General features: G+C 46.1%; 1 protein-coding gene across 3 annotated transcripts in view; it reads right to left on the reverse strand.

Moving 5' to 3' along the window:
* LOC115101069 (disabled homolog 2-interacting protein) overlaps nucleotides 1–18738 on the reverse strand; it is a 231327-nt gene that overhangs the window by 139632 nt on the left and 72957 nt on the right. For all 3 annotated transcript variants that reach the window (XM_029620248.2, XM_029620247.2, XM_029620246.2), the window contains exon 3: nucleotides 9753–9871. In XM_029620248.2, the coding sequence (XP_029476108.1) occupies nucleotides 9753–9871 (119 nt within the window). The remainder of the gene's footprint in view (nucleotides 1–9752; nucleotides 9872–18738) is intronic.

Consider the following 18738-nt stretch of genomic DNA (forward strand, 5'->3'; position numbering starts at 1 on the left):
AAATTGAATTGAGAGAGAGGGGGGGGGGGGCTATGAATAAAATGTAATAAAATATAAGGTTTCCCTTTCTTATAACAACATTTGTCACGAAGGAGCAGCCATGTGTTCCACCTGGGCCAATGAGTCATGTCTTCTCAGAACTCAGACACAGCCCAACACACACTCTCACTCCTCTCCATCCTGTGGCCGTCGGAGGTGCAACTGAACTGTGATTTGGGTTCCCTAGAGAGATCAAAAGAGAGATGCTGTCTGATTCATCTGCCGACAGACAGGTGAATATGAACCAGACCCAGCCCCTGGCACGCACGCATACAAAGAGCACAAACACACGGGCACACCACACACTCACACCACAATTGCAAACATCCACACACACACTATAATCACATTACACATAGACGGACAGGTGGGAAGAGGGGAAGGAGGGAGAGAAAGAGAGAGAGAGAAATGAGGTAATGCAAACGGATTTGGTAATTGGACTAAGGAGACGGGGAAAAAATGACACAGTTGGTGAGGGTGTGTGTGTGTGTGTGTGGGTGTGTGTGTGTGTGGGGGTGTGTGTTATTGTGTGTACTTGTGTGTTTATGTGTGTGTGTTAAAATAAGGAGGAATTACATGACTGAGATAAGCATTTTTCAGTAGTGTTTGTGTGACAGCGTGACGTGTTCCCAGCAATCGCGCACACACGCACGCACGCACGCACGCACACACACACACTCACTCACTCGGCAGGACTGCAGCTCCTCTGGTTCTGAGCTTAATGATACAAAGAAAGTGAAGAGATGGTGTTGGATTGTAATACACACAGAAACACTGGGATATCTGTCTGACGTGATGCAACAGAGAGAAAATACCACGGGGAAGGTAGTTGACATGAGAAAAACATGACCTTATTCTCGAGACTCTAAAATAAAATGCTGTGTTAAAAACCCAGCACCGGGTAAATATTGGACACAACACACGTTGGGTTATTTTTTGACCCAGCCTCCTGAAAATGATCTACACTGCTTTCAGAAAGTATTCACACCCCTGGACTTTTCCCACATTTTTGTTGTGTTACAGCCTGAATTTAAAATGATTTACGTTGAAATGTTTTGGTTACCGGCCTACACACAATACCCCGTAATGTCAAAGTGGAATTCTGTTTTTCATTTTTTTTTGTTGCAAATGAATAAAAAATGAAGAGCTGAAATGCCTTGAGTCAAAAAGTATTCAACCCCATTGTTATGGCAAGCCTAAATAAGTTCAGGAGTCTTAATGTCCTTAACAAGTCACATAATCAGTTGTATGGATTCATTGTGTGCAATAATGGTCTCAAACATGATTTTGAAAGAACTGCCTCGTCTGTGTACCCCACACATACAATTATCTGTAAGGTCCCTCAGTTGAACAGTGAATTTAATAATTATGGTGTGACAGGAGTTGGCTGGCGTTTAACCGGCTCCTAACCAATTGTGCTATTGTGTGTGTTTTATTTTTCACGTTATTTCCAACTTAATTTGTACATAATGTTTTTGCCATCATCTCTTATGACCAAAAATAGCATCTGGATATCAGAACAGTGATTACTCACCTCGTACGGGACAACGATTTTTTCTTCTAACGTGTCGGACCGAAGAATTTACTTCGGACACCGGAAAAGGCCCAAATTCCAGTCATTCGCATGAAGAAGAGACAGAGATATAGGGGTCGTAGGTTGGGGTGCCTTTTAAGAATCAGACGCCGAGTAGGTAACCCGCCTCTACCATCCGTCCTTTTAGCCAACGTTTAATCACTGGATAATAAACTGGATGAGCTCCGATCAAGACTATTCTACGGTCATCCAGAACAGCTGGTGCTCTCGTGCATGCTTCAGTGTTGCTTGCCTCGACGTGAGCATAAAAGGCATTTAGCTTGTCTGGTAGGCTCGCGTCACTGTGCAGCTTGTGTCCGGGTTTCCCTTTGTAGTCCGTAATAGTTTTCAAGCCCAGCCACATCCGACGAGCGTCAGAGCCGGTGTAGTGGGATTCAGTCTTAATCCTGTATTGACGCTTTGCTTGTTTGATGGTTCGTCTGAGGGCATAGCGGGATTTCTTTTAATCGTCTGGCGTAGTCTCCCGCTCCTTGAAAGAGGCAGCTCTAGACTTTAGCTCGATGCGGATGTTGCCTGTAATCCATGGCTTCTGGTTGGGATATGTACATACAGTCACTGTGGGGACGACATCATCGATGCACTTATTGATGAAGCCGATGACTGAGGTGATATATTCCTCAATGCCATTGAATGAATCCCGGAACATATTCCAGTCTGTGCTAGCAAAACAGTCTTGTAGTTTAGCATCCGCGTCATCTGACCACCTCCGTATTGAGTGAGTCACTTCCGTATTGAGGGAGTCACTAGTTGTTGCTTGTAAGCAGGAACCAGGAGGATAGAATTATGGTCAGATTTGCCAAATGGAAGGCACGGGAGAGCTTTGTATGCATCTCTGTGTGTGGAGTAAAGGTGGTCTGGGATTTTTTCCTCTGGTTGCACATGTGGCATGCTGGTAAAAAATGTGGTAAAACTGATTTAAGTTTGCCTGCATTAAAGTCCCTGGCCACTAGGAGTGCCGCTTCTGGGTGAGCATTTTCTTCTTTGCTTATGGCCTTGTCAGACGCAGTCCAAGTCGACTGCAGGATGACACTGATGCAGCTAACTGGGTCAAGATGACGCCTATGCCTTTGTTATGACATTCTTTTGTATACCCGTTACCCAACCGGGAACAACGTTGATGACTATTGACTACTGAATATAGGCTTACATTTTAGTTGGTTGAGAGCGGTCTTAGTGGCAGCTTTCGTTTTGTGGTGGTAAATAGACGGCTCCGAAAAATACAGATGAGAATTCTCTTGGTAGTTAGTGTGGTCTACAGCTTATCATAAGGTACTCTACCTCAGGCGAGCAATACCTCGAGACTTCTTTATTATTAGACATCGATCAACAGCTGTTATTGACAAAAACACACACACCCCCACCCTTCGTCTTACCAGAGGTAGCGTCTCTTTGCTGCCAGTGCATGGAAAATCCCGCTAGCTCTATATTGTCCGTATCTTCGTTCAGCCACGTCTCGGTGAAACATAAGATGTTACAGTTTTTAATGTCCCGTTGGTAGGATAATCTTAATTGTAATCTTAATCAATTTTATTTTCCAATGACTGCACGTTAGCGAGAAGAATGGAAGGCAATGCAGTTTACTCGCTCAGCTCCGGATTCTCAGAAGGGTGCCTGATCTGCGGGCTCTTTTCCGGCATCTTTTCTTCACCCCAATGGTGTGGATCTGGGCCTGTTCCAGTGAACAGACTCATTAAGGGACAAAGTTGCTTCCAGTCCGCGGTGAGTAATCGCTGTTCTGATGTCCAGAAGCTATTTTCCGTCATAAGAGACAGTAGCAGCAACATCATGTACACAATAAGTAAAAAAATAAGTTACACAAAACGTCCAAAAAATACAAAATAGCACAATTGGTTAGGAGAATGTAAAACGTCAGCCATGTTCTTCGGCGCCATCTTATTCTGGACTTCCTGACGAGCCGCACCTAGGTGGTAAGGGTAGGTAACAACAGATCTGCCACTCTGATACTCAACATGGGGGCCCCTTAGGGGTGCTTGCTCAGTCCCCTCCTGTACTCCCTTGTTTACCTATGACTGCATGGCCAAGCACGACTCCAACACCATGAGTAAGTTTGCCGACACAACAGTGGGTGGCCTGATCACCAACAACGATGAGACAGCCTATAGGGAGAAGGTCAGAGACCTGTCAGTGTGATACTAGGATAACAACCTCTCCCTCAATGTGATCAAGGGCCGAGCATGCCCCCATTCTCATCGACGGGGCTGTAGTGGAGCAGGTTGAGAGCTTCACATTCCTTGGTGTCCACATCACCAACGAACTATCATGGTCCAAACACACCAAGACAGTCGTGAAGAGGGAACGACAATGCCTATTCCCCCCCAGGAGACTGAAAAGATTTGGCATGGATCCTCAGATCCTCAAAAAGTTCTACAGCTGCACCTTCGAGAGCATCCTGACTGGTTGCATCACCGCCTGGTATGGCAAATGCTTGGCCTCCTACTGCAAGCCACTACAGAGTGTAGTGCGTACGGCCCAGTACATCACTGGGGTCAAGCTTCCTGACATTTATGACCTCTATACCAGGCTGTGTCAGAGGAAGGCCCTAAAAACTGTCAACGACTCCAGCCACCCTAGTCATAGACTGTTCTCTCTGCCAGCGTACGGCAAGCGGTACCGGAGTGCCAAGTCTAGGTTCAAAAGGCTTGTTAACAGCTTCTACCCCCAAGCCATACGACTCCTGAACAGTTAACCAGACTACCCAGACTATTTGTATTGACTATCCCTTTGAGCACAGTAAAGTTATAATTTACACTTTGGATGATGTATCAATACAAAGACGTTTTATTTATTTATTTTACTATGCAATTATTTTACTATGCAATTATTGCAACTATGCAATACAATGACAGCCTTGGAACAGTGGGCTAACTGCTTTGTTCAGGGGCAGAACAACAGATTTTTACCTTGTCAGCTCTGGGATTCAATATAGCTACCTTTCGCTTACTGGCCCAACATTCTAACCACGAGGCTACCTGCCGCCCCTGATAGTGTGTCCTTCCTAACTCGCTTACCGGAGAGGAAAAAAAACAGTCAGGGATTTCACAATGTGATAGGAGCAACATTGTAGTTACTCCACAAAGCAACCTAATAAAAAGAAAAAAAAGGAAGTAATTAAATTTTTGTCTTGAATACAAAGTGTTATGTTTGGGGCAATTCCAACACATAACTGAGTACTACTAAGCATAGTGGAGGCTGCATCATGTTATGGGTATGCTTGTAATTGTTAAGGACTAGGGATTTTTTCAGGATTTAAAATAAACAGAATGGAGCTAAGCACAGACAAAATCCTAGAGGAAAACCAGGTTTAGTCTGCTTTCCACCAGACATTGTGAGATTAATTCATCTTTCAGCAGGACAGTAACCCAACTCCAGCCACTTTAATAATGGGAATTGATGGGAAATGATGTAAATATATCACTAGCCACTTTAAACAATGCTACCTTATATAATGTTACTTACCCTACATTATTCATCTCATATGCATACGTATATACTGTACTCTATATCAACGACTGCATCCTTATGTAATACATGTATCACTAGCCACTTTAACTATGCCACTTTGTTTACTTTGTCTACATACTCATCTCATATGTATATACTGTACTCGATACCATCTACTGTATGCTGCCCTGTACCATCACTCATTCATATATCCTTATGTACATATTCTTTATCCCCTTACACTGTGTATAAGACAGTAGTTTTGGAATTGTTAGTTAGATTACTTGTTGTTATTACTGCATTGTCGGAACTAGAAGCACAAGCATTTCGCTACACTCGCATTAACATCTGCTAACCATGTGTATGTGACAAATACAATTGGATTTGATTTGATTTGATTTAAGTAACCTAAAACACAAGACCAAATCTACACTTGAGTTGCTTACCAAGAACACAGTGAATGTTCCTGAGTGGCTGAATGACAGTTTCGACTTCAATCTACTTGAAAATCTATGGCAAGACCTGACAATGGTTGTCTAGAAAATATCAACAACCAATTTGACAGAGCATGAATCATTTTTGAAAGATTAATGGGCAAATGTTGCACAATCCAGCTGTGGAAAGCTCTTAGAGACTTACCCAGAAAGACTCACAGCTGTAATCACTGCCAAAGGTACTTCTACAAAGTATTGAATCAGGGGTGTGAATACTTTCTAAAGACACTATCACTTGAAGGTCATTTCATGACCTTTCAGAACCACTTGTCAACAAAGTTGAGATTCTGTTTTTAAAGACCTTTATATGGCTAATTCTGTTATGTGCCCTAGAGGTCAAAGTTCTGTGGACCTGTATGTAAATGGGATGTTTCTGTATTTAATTTTCAATACATTTGCAATAGATTTGCTAAAAACATGTTTTCACTTTGTCATTATGAGGTATTGTGTGTAGATAAGACTCCCTGATCAAATTAGAGGCTAAACAAAGATGAGTGAGAAAAAAAATCTTCACTTGAGCCAGTTTGCTACAGCAGGAAAATAATCCTTCAGCAACAGGAAATATGAATCATTATGTGGATTATAATTAATGGACATTTTTGTAGGGGTTTATACATTTTCCATAAGAGAAAATCTAATGAAATTTCTAAGTGGAAATTATAAACTTACAAGGCCTTTTTTAACCTTAAATACACGATAAGTTTAAAATGAAGTACTCCTGCAACAGAGTGATCAAATTAAGATTCTACATCTGTAGCTGCTGTCAGCAGAAACAGCAGGCTATAGGAGGCTATAAAATGCCTCTGGGCTGGAGAAATTGACCCATCAATACCTTTGTCATTATACTTCCATTAGAAAGACCTCCCACTGAGCTCAACTCATTGTGTTACCTGATAACACTGCTCTCCTCCGGGCCGTAGAGGGGATACAGGGATGGTATCTTGATGACTGCAGCAGTCTATATCACTAGTGGGCTGATTAGGCATGTGTATTAAAACTTTTACCACTCCTTCAAATGAGACACACATGAATGCCTGGCTCAACACACGCACGCATGCACCGCACGCACGCACGCACGCACGCACGCACGCACGCACGCACGCACGCACGCACGCACGCACACGCACGCACACACGCACACACACACACACACACACACACACACACACACACAGTAACATATTCCTCAGGGAATTAGGAGTGCTGGTTAACAGTAAATAAAACATTAATAGGGTATCTGGCTGCAACATGGACAGACTGGTCTGTGTATCTGTGTTGTACCACACGTCTCTTTGATAAGCCGATACATACATCTGCTCCGTACTGTACCCTTCTGTGGTGTGTGTGTGTGTGTGTGTGTGTGTGTTTGTGTGCGTGCGTGCGTGCGTGCGTGTGTGTGTTCCTGTCTGTCAATCTCCATTGGCTCATTCATCCCCATCCTCTCCCCTCCACTCTATAGTCTCTCCTATCGGTCATGTCTTTAATTTGAGTCTAGAGTAAGGGGTTTGCCCTTAAGCCTGGAGGGAAGCCAAATGCTGTATATACTGTAGAGCCATTATTGCATGGAACCCTGTTCCATCGCATATTGCTCAGATAAACAGCAAACCTGTTTACAAAATAAAACAGATGAAGCAACACCTGAGGTCACAACGCATCTCCCCTATTTGACCTAAACATTATGTGCATGTATTGATATGTAGGCTGTGTGTGCTGTAATAAACTGTATATAGTTCTGTAATTTAGCTGTTCTGGTCTATTAATGTTCTGGATTATGTCACGTTTCAAGTTTGTGTTGACCCCAGGAAGAGTAACAGCTTATGGGGATCCTAATAAAATACCAAATACCCTGTAACTATTCCCAGGTCGTTGCTGATTAGCAGTTTTGAATAATTCATGCTGTCCAGCTGCTGTTCATCAGCAGGTCAGTCTGAGTGACAGACGGATTCAGCTTTAATGGGACCGTGTGTGTTGTTAACGGGTGTGTGCGTTCTCCCTCTTCCATCCTCCCCCCTTCCCCATCCTCCTCGCCCTACTCCCCTATCCTCTGTCCCCGTCCCACCTCAGATGATTCTGGAGGTTCAGTTGCATGTGACTCTATGTGACTGTGGGCCATGTGAGTTTCAGTGTGCATGGGACTCTGCCCTGTGGGAAGCCTGTTCCTGAGCTGACAGACAGTGGAGTGTCATCAAATGCCTTCACATGAGATCACACTCTACAGGGGGGGAAGTTAATGACATAGACACACTGCACTGTACTGGTAGGGGAATGTATCAAAGTGTCACCTGGGTCCCTCGATACTAGATGGTAGAAATGAAACTGTTATCAGTCTTGCGTGTGTGTGTACGTGGGTGGGTGTATAAAAATAATGATGTGTGTGTGTGTATGTGTGTTTGTGGCGTTGTAGGGGAGATAAGGAGCTTCCTGGACGGTCTAATTTCCTGTCCGACATTTGCGTTCTGCACTGAACGCTTTATCACAGGAAAACACAGAGCGAAACTAAACCCACAGTCCGAGACAGGGAGACAGAGAGAGAGAACAAGAAAGAAAAAGGGACGGAGGGAGGGAGGGAGGGAGGGAGAAGGAGATAGAGCCATGTAGCCATGGTATAATTTGTCCAAGCAGTGGGAGGAACAGAACAGAACAGAACAGCACTCCACTCTGCTCTACATTGACGGAAAACTCACAATGTTCCATGATGACACCTCCTGATTCTAATGGCTCATTAAAAGTAGGTGGGTAGTCTCCAGCTATAGCAGAGTCTACTGACAAGCTCAAAGCAGCACACACGCACACACACACACACGCACACACACACACACACACACACACACACACACACACACACACACACACACACACACACACACACACACACACACACACACACACACACACACACACACACACACACACACACACACACACACACACACACACACACACACACACACACAGACATGCCTTCTGACAGGCTCAGAGCAGCAGAGAGACAGAAGAACTCCACGTACAATTACAGGGCTCCTTTATATCCCTACTAATTACCCAGCCCAGGCAGACAGATCGCCTCATCTCCGATCCCACCCAATCATCGTTTAAAGTGCCAGCAGAGCTAAAAGTCTTTATCTGACACGAATAAAAGGGACAGTCAAACACAAAGTGCTAGTGTAGGAGGATGAGCAGTGAAAACACAACTTAGACTCTCTGGGATGAAACCTAATTGGGATCGTTTGAATAGAGCAAAAAATGTTTTCAAAGCGGCTGATTCCGAACTCGTGACTAAATGACATGATCTTGTTAAAGATTTCCCTTTAGAGTAACAGCTATCAAAATCACTCCGGATGAGCTCTGGGCGAGGAACCGGCGTGACTCAGAAATCCACATTCATTCCCCACCGAGATTCGTCGCGAAACATTTTCTTTTGCTCGCTCACATATCCAATAGGGTTCGAATGGAGCCGGCATTTCAACATGAAGGGACCGGCCACATGTAATAGAACCGGTGGTGAATGGCAAGCGAAGGGTAAAAGGGAACCTGGAGTAAGATGTGTGACATTTAGCCATAAATCACCTGTGAGACAGACAGAGCCAGGGCCCTGGGCTTCGATTGGTCCAGTCTACGCTGCAGCCGCATGGCCACAGAGGTAAGAGTGTCACCACTAAGACACACGCAGAGGAGAGCACATCCATCACACTCAGCCTCAGCCCACAGAGAGAGGGAGAGAGAGAGCGAGAGCGAGAGGGAGGGAGCGTGAGGGATCGGGGAGGAAGGAGGGAGGGAGGGAGGAAGGAAGGGAGAGAGGGGGAGGGAAAGAGAGGGAGGGAAAGGGAGGGAGGAAAACTGAGCGAAGCAGAAACCGAAGTAAAGGGAGGAGGAGAGAAAGAGAGGGAGAGTTGGAATGACAGATTGGAGAGCAGAGCTCGGCTGGTTTTCACTGACAACACAAGCATGTCAACAGCGACCTCCGTAACCAGCCATCAGTCAAAGACGCATCCAAACAAAACAGATCTGCCAGCACACAGTCTAGGACACACAAACAAACACACAAATCCCCCAAAGGCAGACCAAAGATCCAGTATCAACACAGGCCCTCACACACAAACTAATACCAGTGTGAAACCACAGCGTAAAACAGCTTTAATGTACAACCACTGGGCCGACTGTACCTCTCATTGTCCACACTCCTGAAGCCAGGCAGGATGTGTCTGAAGCTAGAGTTACGGTCCAGTTTGGGCTGGCTCTTCGTACGCTTTATAGAACCCTTCAGCCTCCGACTCAGAAAGCCCTGGAGAAAGAGAGAGAGGGAGGGAGGGAGGGAGGGGGAGGGAGGGAGGGAGGGAGGGAGAAAGGTCATCAATAACAACATAATGACACAGGATAATGACATGAAATGAATGAGTAGATGTTTCCAATCAGTCCAATGTTACAGTAATAATTATATTGATAAAGCAATGTCTGTCCAGTGAATAAATGATCGATAATAGCTCATAGATGGGCTTGGAAAGTCAAGTCAAGGACAGACAGGCCTGGTGATTGAGAACTGTCTGTAGATATGAGGCTATATGAGACCTTAGAGAGATGTCACATGCCCTCAAAGGGAATATTCGCACTCTCACTTGTACACACTACTAATCAGTCACTCACAGTCCGTCTATTTATCTTTTCAGCTTTAGCGTCCACCCTTTCACCCAATCCCCCTCTCCCTTTCTCGTTCTCTCTCTGCACTTTTCTCAAGATCCTACTCCGCCACATCTGCATCCCATGTCAGACTCCCTCAAGTACCTCTCTGTTTCCATAGAAACTGTTGGCTGGCATTGAGAGAGAGAGCGAGAGAGAGCGAGAGAGCGAGAGAGAGAGAGCGAGAGAGAGAGAGCCAGAGAGAGAGAGAGAGAGAGAGAGAGAGAGAGAGAGAGAGAGAGAGAGAGAGAGAGAGGAGAGAGAGAGAGAGAGAGAGAGAGAGAGAGAGAGAGCGAGAGAGAGCCAGAGAGAGAGAGAGAGAGAGAGAGAGAGAGAGAGAGAGAGAGAAAGAGAGAGAGAGAGAGGAGAGAGAGGAGAGAGAGAGAGAGAGAGAGAGAGATGGAGAGAGAGAGAGAGAGAGAGAGAGAGAGAGAGAGAGAGAGAGAGAGAGAGAGAGAGAGAGAGACAGAGAGCGCGAGAGAGAGAGAGAGAGAGAGAGAGAGAGAGAGAGAGAGAGAGAGAGAGAGCCAGAGAGAGAGAGAGAGAGAGAGAGAGAGAGAGAGAGAGAGAGAGAGAGAGAGAGAGAGAGAGAGAGAGAGAGAGAGAGAGAGAGAGAGAGAGAGAGATAGAGAAACGTGGCGTAGAAAAGGAACGCAGCAAGTTTTTTGGGGAGGACAAAAGGCCTAGCTTGTGATTTCCAGCTGACACAGCTGAGAAGGGAGTGATGAGAACGACATTAAGACACACTGAGAGAGAGGAGAGCAGAGGAGTCACTTTAGTGTGCCCTCAATCTGTCTGAGGTGAAGGGAGGGGAGGAGAGGGGGAGGTTGGGCAGAGAAAGAACTGTAGGAAAAGAGACAAAGAGAGAGAGCGAGAGACGTATTGCTGCTCCGTGAGGACGCGGTTGCCTCCGCCTGAGCGGCACGATGCCACTCATACACACACACAGAGATACACACAGGCACGCACAAACACAAACAGCCTGCAGCACACCTACCCTGGACGCTGACAGAAAACAAACGATAAACAGGCCTCCATCCCGCTGATAACACACCTGTATAATTAACACCTGCAATGTGAATGAGTGTGTGTGTGTGTGCGTGTGGCCAAGTGGGGTGGCACTGTTGCAGCCACAATAATAGTGATAGAACCTGGCCAGCAGATCACAGAGAACAGTGTTATTGTCATTCTCTGGATAGGGAACAAAGACCATCCGCTGTCACTCCTCCAGACACAGGAACTTACGACACAATGCACTCAAAGTTCAATCGCTGATGACATGGCTACACATGAGGTATGTGAGGCAGCGCCACACGGCCACAGACGCTTTGTGTCTTGTCAAATGTGTGTTTATGTACAGAAACGCACAGTGATGTGGGATATGGTAACCAAACCGCATGTAGGTGCAGAGGCACAGCCTGTAGCTGGTTCTCTAGTATGCTCCAGCCAGCCTCTTCAAATCCCATTAGCTAAATGAATAAAGCTTCATCAGTCCTGATGGCTGGGAGGTCTAGACAGCCCCAATGCTCTCCTCTCCTCTCTTTCTTTCCTCCTCTCCTCTCCTCCCATCCATGCAATGACTCCCCGGCTGAGGGATTAGCCAAAATAAATCAGTCATATTATTGAGCGGCTGGGTTTGGCTGACAAGCAGACCTTGGTTTGTGTGTATGTGTGCTGTGTGTGTGTGTGTGTGCGCGCAGTGTTTGAATAAGGAATGGGGTAATCATAGGGTAGAGTGAGTCAGACTATTCACCTTGAGTATTTATGGCATGACACTGTAATGAGGTTGGCATCTTTATTTAGTTACAGCCTCCAATCAGGCCATTCACAACATGACATGTCTATCTTACTAACGAGGAGTGAGAGAGATGGAGAGAGAGGGGGGGGGTAGAGAGCAGAGGAGGCTGGTTGGAGGTGCTATTGGCATACATGTTCATTGTAATGGCTGGAATGGAATGGTTTCAAATATCAAACATGTGAAAACCACGTTTGACTTACATTTACACGTTAGTCATTGAGCGGACACTCTTATCCAGTGCGACTTACAGGAGCAATTAGGGTTAAGTGCCTTGCTCAAGGGCACATCGACAACGCTCTTAGCCGCTAGGCTACCTGTCTCCGTTCCATTCATGCCATTTCAGCCCTTGCAATGAGCCCGTCCTCCTATAGATACCCCCCACCAGCCTCCTCTGGTAAAGAGCGAGGTAGAGTGTGTGTGGTATGTTGTCACAGGTTGTTTGATCCCCTGGGAGCCTCAGAAAGTTTGCACGGCAATTTCAGACACACACACACACACACGTTCAGTACACAGGCACACACACACACACACACACACACACACACACACACACACACACACACACACACACACACACACACACACACACGAGCGATGCGCGGGCTGATTCATAATCTGCCGCCCCCGCCGTTATATCTGCGGGATGAAATAAAGAGAAGACAAATACATTGTGCGGATACATTGAGGTTGTCCGTTCATTACCTTAGGCTATCTGCCTAAGCTTTAGGGTCTATAACTGTACGCACGACAAGCAGCCGAACACGCCAATCGCCACTTGCTTTTGGGAAGTGGTGGCTGATCCACGGTGGCAAAGAGGGACGTCAGAGTTGAATTCAATAAGAGAAAAGCGGCGAAATGGAGAGCTGAAAATAAAGAGAAGGGAGGGGCCCGAAAAGTCATGTTTAGGAAAGAAATTGGTGAAAGAGGATGATAGCGGGTGCCGGCTATGTTATGCGTGATGATGGCGAGGCGCTTTACAAATTCGACAGACGGAAGACAGGGACTTTAAATAGGCCTATGGGTCAAGGGTCAAGGGGACTGTAGCCTGATGTTCAGATGGGTTAAATGGAAACTGAAATCTGGACACGGGATTGATTGATGCCTCTTGGGTATTTCAGACTGTTTACATGATGAATCTGTCCGTTTTTTTTTAAAAATGATTGGGCTTTGCTTATCGTGTATTGTTGTGTATAATGACCTGTATTTGATTGTGTATATGAATGTGTAGTTTAATGTGTTTATTGTGTTTTTTCCCCCTGTGTATTGCGGTGCTATACAGGGCTCATCTGGAAAAGAGACCTCGCTCTCAGCATTGACTCCCTGTCAAAATACATATTAAAATGAAACAATACAATAAAGAAAGCTCTCTTATGTTAAGATCTGCAGAATTATATACATATATACATATGTATTATACATATATATTTCTTGCAGTAAAATGATACACCAAATGTAGGCTATATTTTAATTTGGGAACAGGAGTGACCCAACGCACCACTAACACACACACACGCACGCACGCACGCACGCACGCACGCACGCACGCACGCACGCACGCACACACACACACACACACACACACACACACACACACACACACACACAGACAGACAGACAGACAGTTATGAGATTTACCGTTGGCACAGCCTTTGAGACACACACAGTCTTGTCCAGCTAACCTTCTGGGGACACACAACTCAGTCCCATTCAAAATCCTATTTTCCCTAACCCCTAACCCCTAAACCAAACAAGTACTCTTACCCTTACCCTAACCTCAACCCCCCAAAACCTAACCATAACCCTAACCCTAAACCTAGCTCCTAACCCTTAACGCAATTCTAACCCTAACACTAATTCTCACCTTAACCCTAAACCCCCTAGAAATAGCATGTGACCTCGTGGGTACTAACAAAATGTCCTCAGTTGGTCGAATTTTGGTTCATTTACTCTTCTTGTGGGGAATAGTTAAACACACACACACACGCACACACACACACACGCACACACACACACACACACACACACACACGACTCTATAACCCTCTAAAAAAGCAGAAGTAATTCCACATCTCACACACACAAAGGCCACCTCTTTTTCCCTGCGAGAGTGTAGGACTGCACGCGCGCTGGGCTAACAAATGAAAGCCCCATCCATTCCTCTTAGCCGGATAACTACAGTAAGTGAATGGAGCCCTGTCCCTGTAGGGTAATGGGGGGGGGGGTATTTAGTGGCTGGCTGGCTGGCTGCTTTGGCTTGCGTTGTTGGTCTCTCTCTCCCCTTCTCCCTCTCTCCCTGTCTCTCATTCCCCTGACCTGAACCTCAGCTACAGGCTGTTTCGAGAGAGAGAGGGGGGGAGGGACGGACAAAAGCTACAGGTTCTTTTCCCAGTACTACTCCTCCCCTCTCTCTCTCTCTCCTCTGACTCATATTTGATCTGGGGGACATGATGAGGCTGTGTTGGCCTATTTACTCTGTGATTTGAAACGCTCTGTTCACAAATTCATGTACTGCCTGTCGCGAATTGCATACAAGTTGACAGTGTCTATTTTTGGATCACTTCTGATCATTTCTGATCACACTCGTTTGGTAGGAGTGGGTTAAGGGCATACAGAATAGCAACCGACACTGTACACTCTCAGTCGGTTCAATATAAATGACAGGCACTAGAACTAGCAACTACCATCTACCACCCGAGCCTCTGGGAACCAAGGACACTGCCCTGCCAAGGTGAGCCATTCGTCTAGCTCAGGGGTAGGCATTCCTGGCCCTGATTAGATAGAGAGACAGGAGTGAACGAAAGAGAGGGTGTGATAGAGAAACAGGAGGGAACGAGAGATGAGCAATACAAGAGAGAGAGAGAGGGAGAGGGGTGAAAGAGAAACAGGAGGGAACGAGAGATGAGCAATACAAGAGAGAGAGAGAGAGAGGGGTGAAAGAGAAACAGGAGGGAACGAGAGATGAGCAATACGAGAGAGAGAGAGGGAGAGGGGTGAAAGAGAAACAGGAGGGAACGAGAGATGAGCAATACAAGAGAGAGAGAGAGAGAGAGGGGTGAAAGAGAAACAGGAGGGAACGAGAGATGAGCAATACAAGAGAGAGAGAGAGGGGTGAAAGAGAAACAGGAGGGAACGAGAGATGAGCAATACAAGAGAGAGAGAGAGAGAGAGGGGTGAAAGAGAAACAGGAGGGAACGAGAGATGAGCTATACAAGAGAGAGAGAGAGAGAGAGAGAGAGAGAGAGGGGGTGAAAGAGAAACAGGAGGGAACGAGAGATGAGCAATACAAGAGAGAGAGAGAGAGAGGGGTGAAAGAGAAACAGGAGGGAACGAGAGATGAGCAATACAAGAGAGAGAGAGAGAGAGAGAGGGGTGAAAGAGAAACAGGAGGGAACGAGAGATGAGCAATACAAGAGAGAGAGAGAGGGGTGAAAGAGAAACAGGAGGGAACGAGAGATGAGCAATACAAGAGAGAGAGAGAGAGAGGGGTGAAAGAGAAACAGGAGGGAACGAGAGATGAGCTATACAAGAGAGAGAGAGAGAGAGAGAGAGAGAGGGGGGGAAAGAGAAACAGGAGGGAACGAGAGATGAGCAATACAAGAGAGAGAGAGAGAGGGGTGAAAGAGAAACAGGAGGGAACGAGAGATGAGCAATACAAGAGAGAGAGAGAGAGAGAGAGGGGTGAAAGAGAAACAGGAGGGAACGAGAGATGAGCAATACAAGAGAGAGAGAGAGAGAGAGGGGTGAAAGAGAAACAGGAGGGAACGAGAGATGAGCAATACAAGAGAGAGAGAGAGAGAGGGGTGAAAGAGAAACAGGAGGGAACGAGAGATGAGCAATACAAGAGAGAGAGAGAGAGAGAGAGAGGGGTGAAAGAGAAACAGGAGGGAACGAGAGATGAGCAATACAAGAGAGAGAGAGAGGGGTGAAAGAGAAACAGGAGGGAACGAGAGATGAGCAATACAAGAGAGAGAGAGATGGGTGAAAGAGAAACAGGAGGGAACGAGAGATGAGCAATACAAGAGAGAGAGAGAGGGGTGAAAGAGAAACAGGAGGGAACGAGAGATGAGCAATACAAGAGAGAGAGAGGGGTGAAAGAGGGTGAATGAGCAAAAGAGAACTTAGTAAAGGACCACCTCCCCCCTGGAGACTCATGGCTCATATGTGTTGTATAAGTGATGTGTGAGCTGGTTGGTTTGCCGATCAGGCCCTTGTCACTGCCCGGTTCTCTCCGACCCGCGTGGACCCGCTCCACACCAAGACAACACGGGACGGAGGGCATTTTGGGTCGAGTTTAACACAGTGACACCTTCCCTCGTTGCACCTTACGACTACCTGTACTGGGACGGCCCTCTTGGTCCTCAACTCAACCTTAAATGCCATTCAAACTATCGCTTTTGATCGCCGTGAGATGCTCTCGCAAACGATCCATACTTCCACATATTTCCAAACCCCCGTGCTTAACAAAGATGATCAACACTTGAATACATCAAAACTTCACCGCATTTAAATGACTTAATTTAATGACATTATATTCTTCAAACCTCCATCCATTTATAACATACATTCCACCATCCAAGACACCAAACTCATTTATGCAAAACACGTTAAACATGCCTCTGACTGTTAACAATAAAGGCTGTTTACAGAACGACACCTTTCCGTTCATTATTGTGACACACATTCTCCTAGCCTGGTGGTTAACGTTGTGAGAACACGCTAGCAACATGCCGGTAGCAACGGAGTGGCGTCATGACGATACGGCTGTCACAGCCAGAGGAGACCCCTTTACCATTACATGTTAACACACTGTCCGTCACAACAGCCTCGTTCGTAGGTCCCAACTCACCTAGGCTGACAGCTAATTAGGCCTAGTGTGTGTGTGTGTGTGTGTGTGTGTGTGTGTGTGTGTGTGTGTGTGTGTGTGTGTGTGTGTGTGTGTGTGTGTGTGTGTAGGTGAGAGTGTGCGTGATGGTACGGCTGGGTGAAAAATAACCAAACGTGTGTTCGGTCCACTATTCACCCAAAGCTGAGTTGCATTTAACCCAGCATTTTTCAGAGTATAGCAGATAATAATATAGCAATACATCCAGTGAGGACCTGCAGTACAATAGAGTAAAATAACAGAGAGTAAACATACGGCAAGGTACAGTAAAGCCCTAGAATACACAATCAAATATGGATTTGTTGACACTTACAGTGCTGTGAAACCTGTACGTCTGAGATGACTCATTCAAACTGACTGTATTTCTGTGTGTTTTTGTCTGTGCGCGCTGCGGTCATGCACGTGTGTCCATACTCCCGTTTCCTCTGCGCCAGCGGTTGGTTGAACCCCCCCCCCCCACACACACACACACAAAATCACTGGGCCAGAGTCTCCAATTAGACCCCTAGAACAATCTGAGACCGAGGGGGAGGAACGTAGGGGGGAGAGTGGGAGGGATAGAGGGAGAGATTGGATGAGAAGAAGTCCTAATTCAGAATCAATTTGACGAGGCGTTGCAATCAGCCTCAAGGGTTTGTTGTGTGGCTGTACGAGAAGAGTCAAATTGGGTTGGCACCACTCTCTCCACTTTAGCGGAGAACAGGACAAAATTGTGTATCCTGCACTCTTAGCATGAAGGTGCTATCTAGAACCTAAAATAGTTTGTCACCTGTCCACATTTATTTATTATTTAACCTTTACTTAACTAGGCAAGTCAGTTAATAAGAACAAATTCGTATTTTACAATGACGGGCCTACCCCAGCCAAACCCTCCCCTAACCCGGATGATTCTATGGTACTCCCGATCACAGCCGGTTGTGATAACAAACCCTGGTTTGATCCCTGGTTGTGTGACCCCTTTATCACTATCACAGTGCCTTAGACCGCAGTGCCACTTGGAAAGTCTCATTACAGAACCCTTTGAAGAACCTTTTTGGTTCCAGGTAAAACCTTTTGGTTCCAGGTAGAAGCCTTTTGGGTTCCATGTGGAACACTTTCCACAAAGTTTTTTTTAACCCAGAACCAAAAAGGGATTCTCTTATGGAGTAAGCCAAAGAGCCCTACACACACATGGGCTCCCGAGTGGAACAGCGGTCTAAGGCACTGCATCTCAGTGCTAGAGGTGTCACTACAGACCCTGGTTTGATCACGGGCTATATTACAACCGACCTTGATCGGGAGTCCCACAGGGCGGCGCACAATTGGCCCAGTGTCGTCCGGGTTAGGGGAGGGTTTGGCCGGGGTAGGCCGCCATTGTGAATCACAATTTGTTTGTAACGGACTTGCCTGGTTAAATAAATAAATAAAAATTCTAAGAGTATGGGTTAGTTGTTTGGGGGAGAGAGAGAATTCTTCAACCAAGTGTGTGTGAAGTCTTCTTATCGAATCAGTGTGTGTGTTTGCATGACAGAGTCCGGGGCCGGGATAACTGTGTGAGAGAGTCATTTTGACAGATTTAGCTCAAAGCCTAGGAGGGGGTACTTTAGATGTCAGGACTGGTATTTCAGAAGGAGAGAGGGGGCTAAGAGCTGGGATGTCCTTTCACCAACTGGCCAGGATGGACGGAGGGTGAGGGATGTCACTCACTCACACATACGCATTCACACACTACATTGCATCTAAGTAAACGCATTGGGCAAAAAGTGGACTGTACCCTTACTTGCCAGAAGAGGGCACTGTAATGACAAACATATGG

The sequence above is a fragment of the Oncorhynchus nerka genome, linkage group LG19 (assembly GCF_034236695.1).
Source record: "Oncorhynchus nerka isolate Pitt River linkage group LG19, Oner_Uvic_2.0, whole genome shotgun sequence".
Classification (NCBI taxonomy): Eukaryota; Metazoa; Chordata; class Actinopteri; order Salmoniformes; family Salmonidae; genus Oncorhynchus; species Oncorhynchus nerka.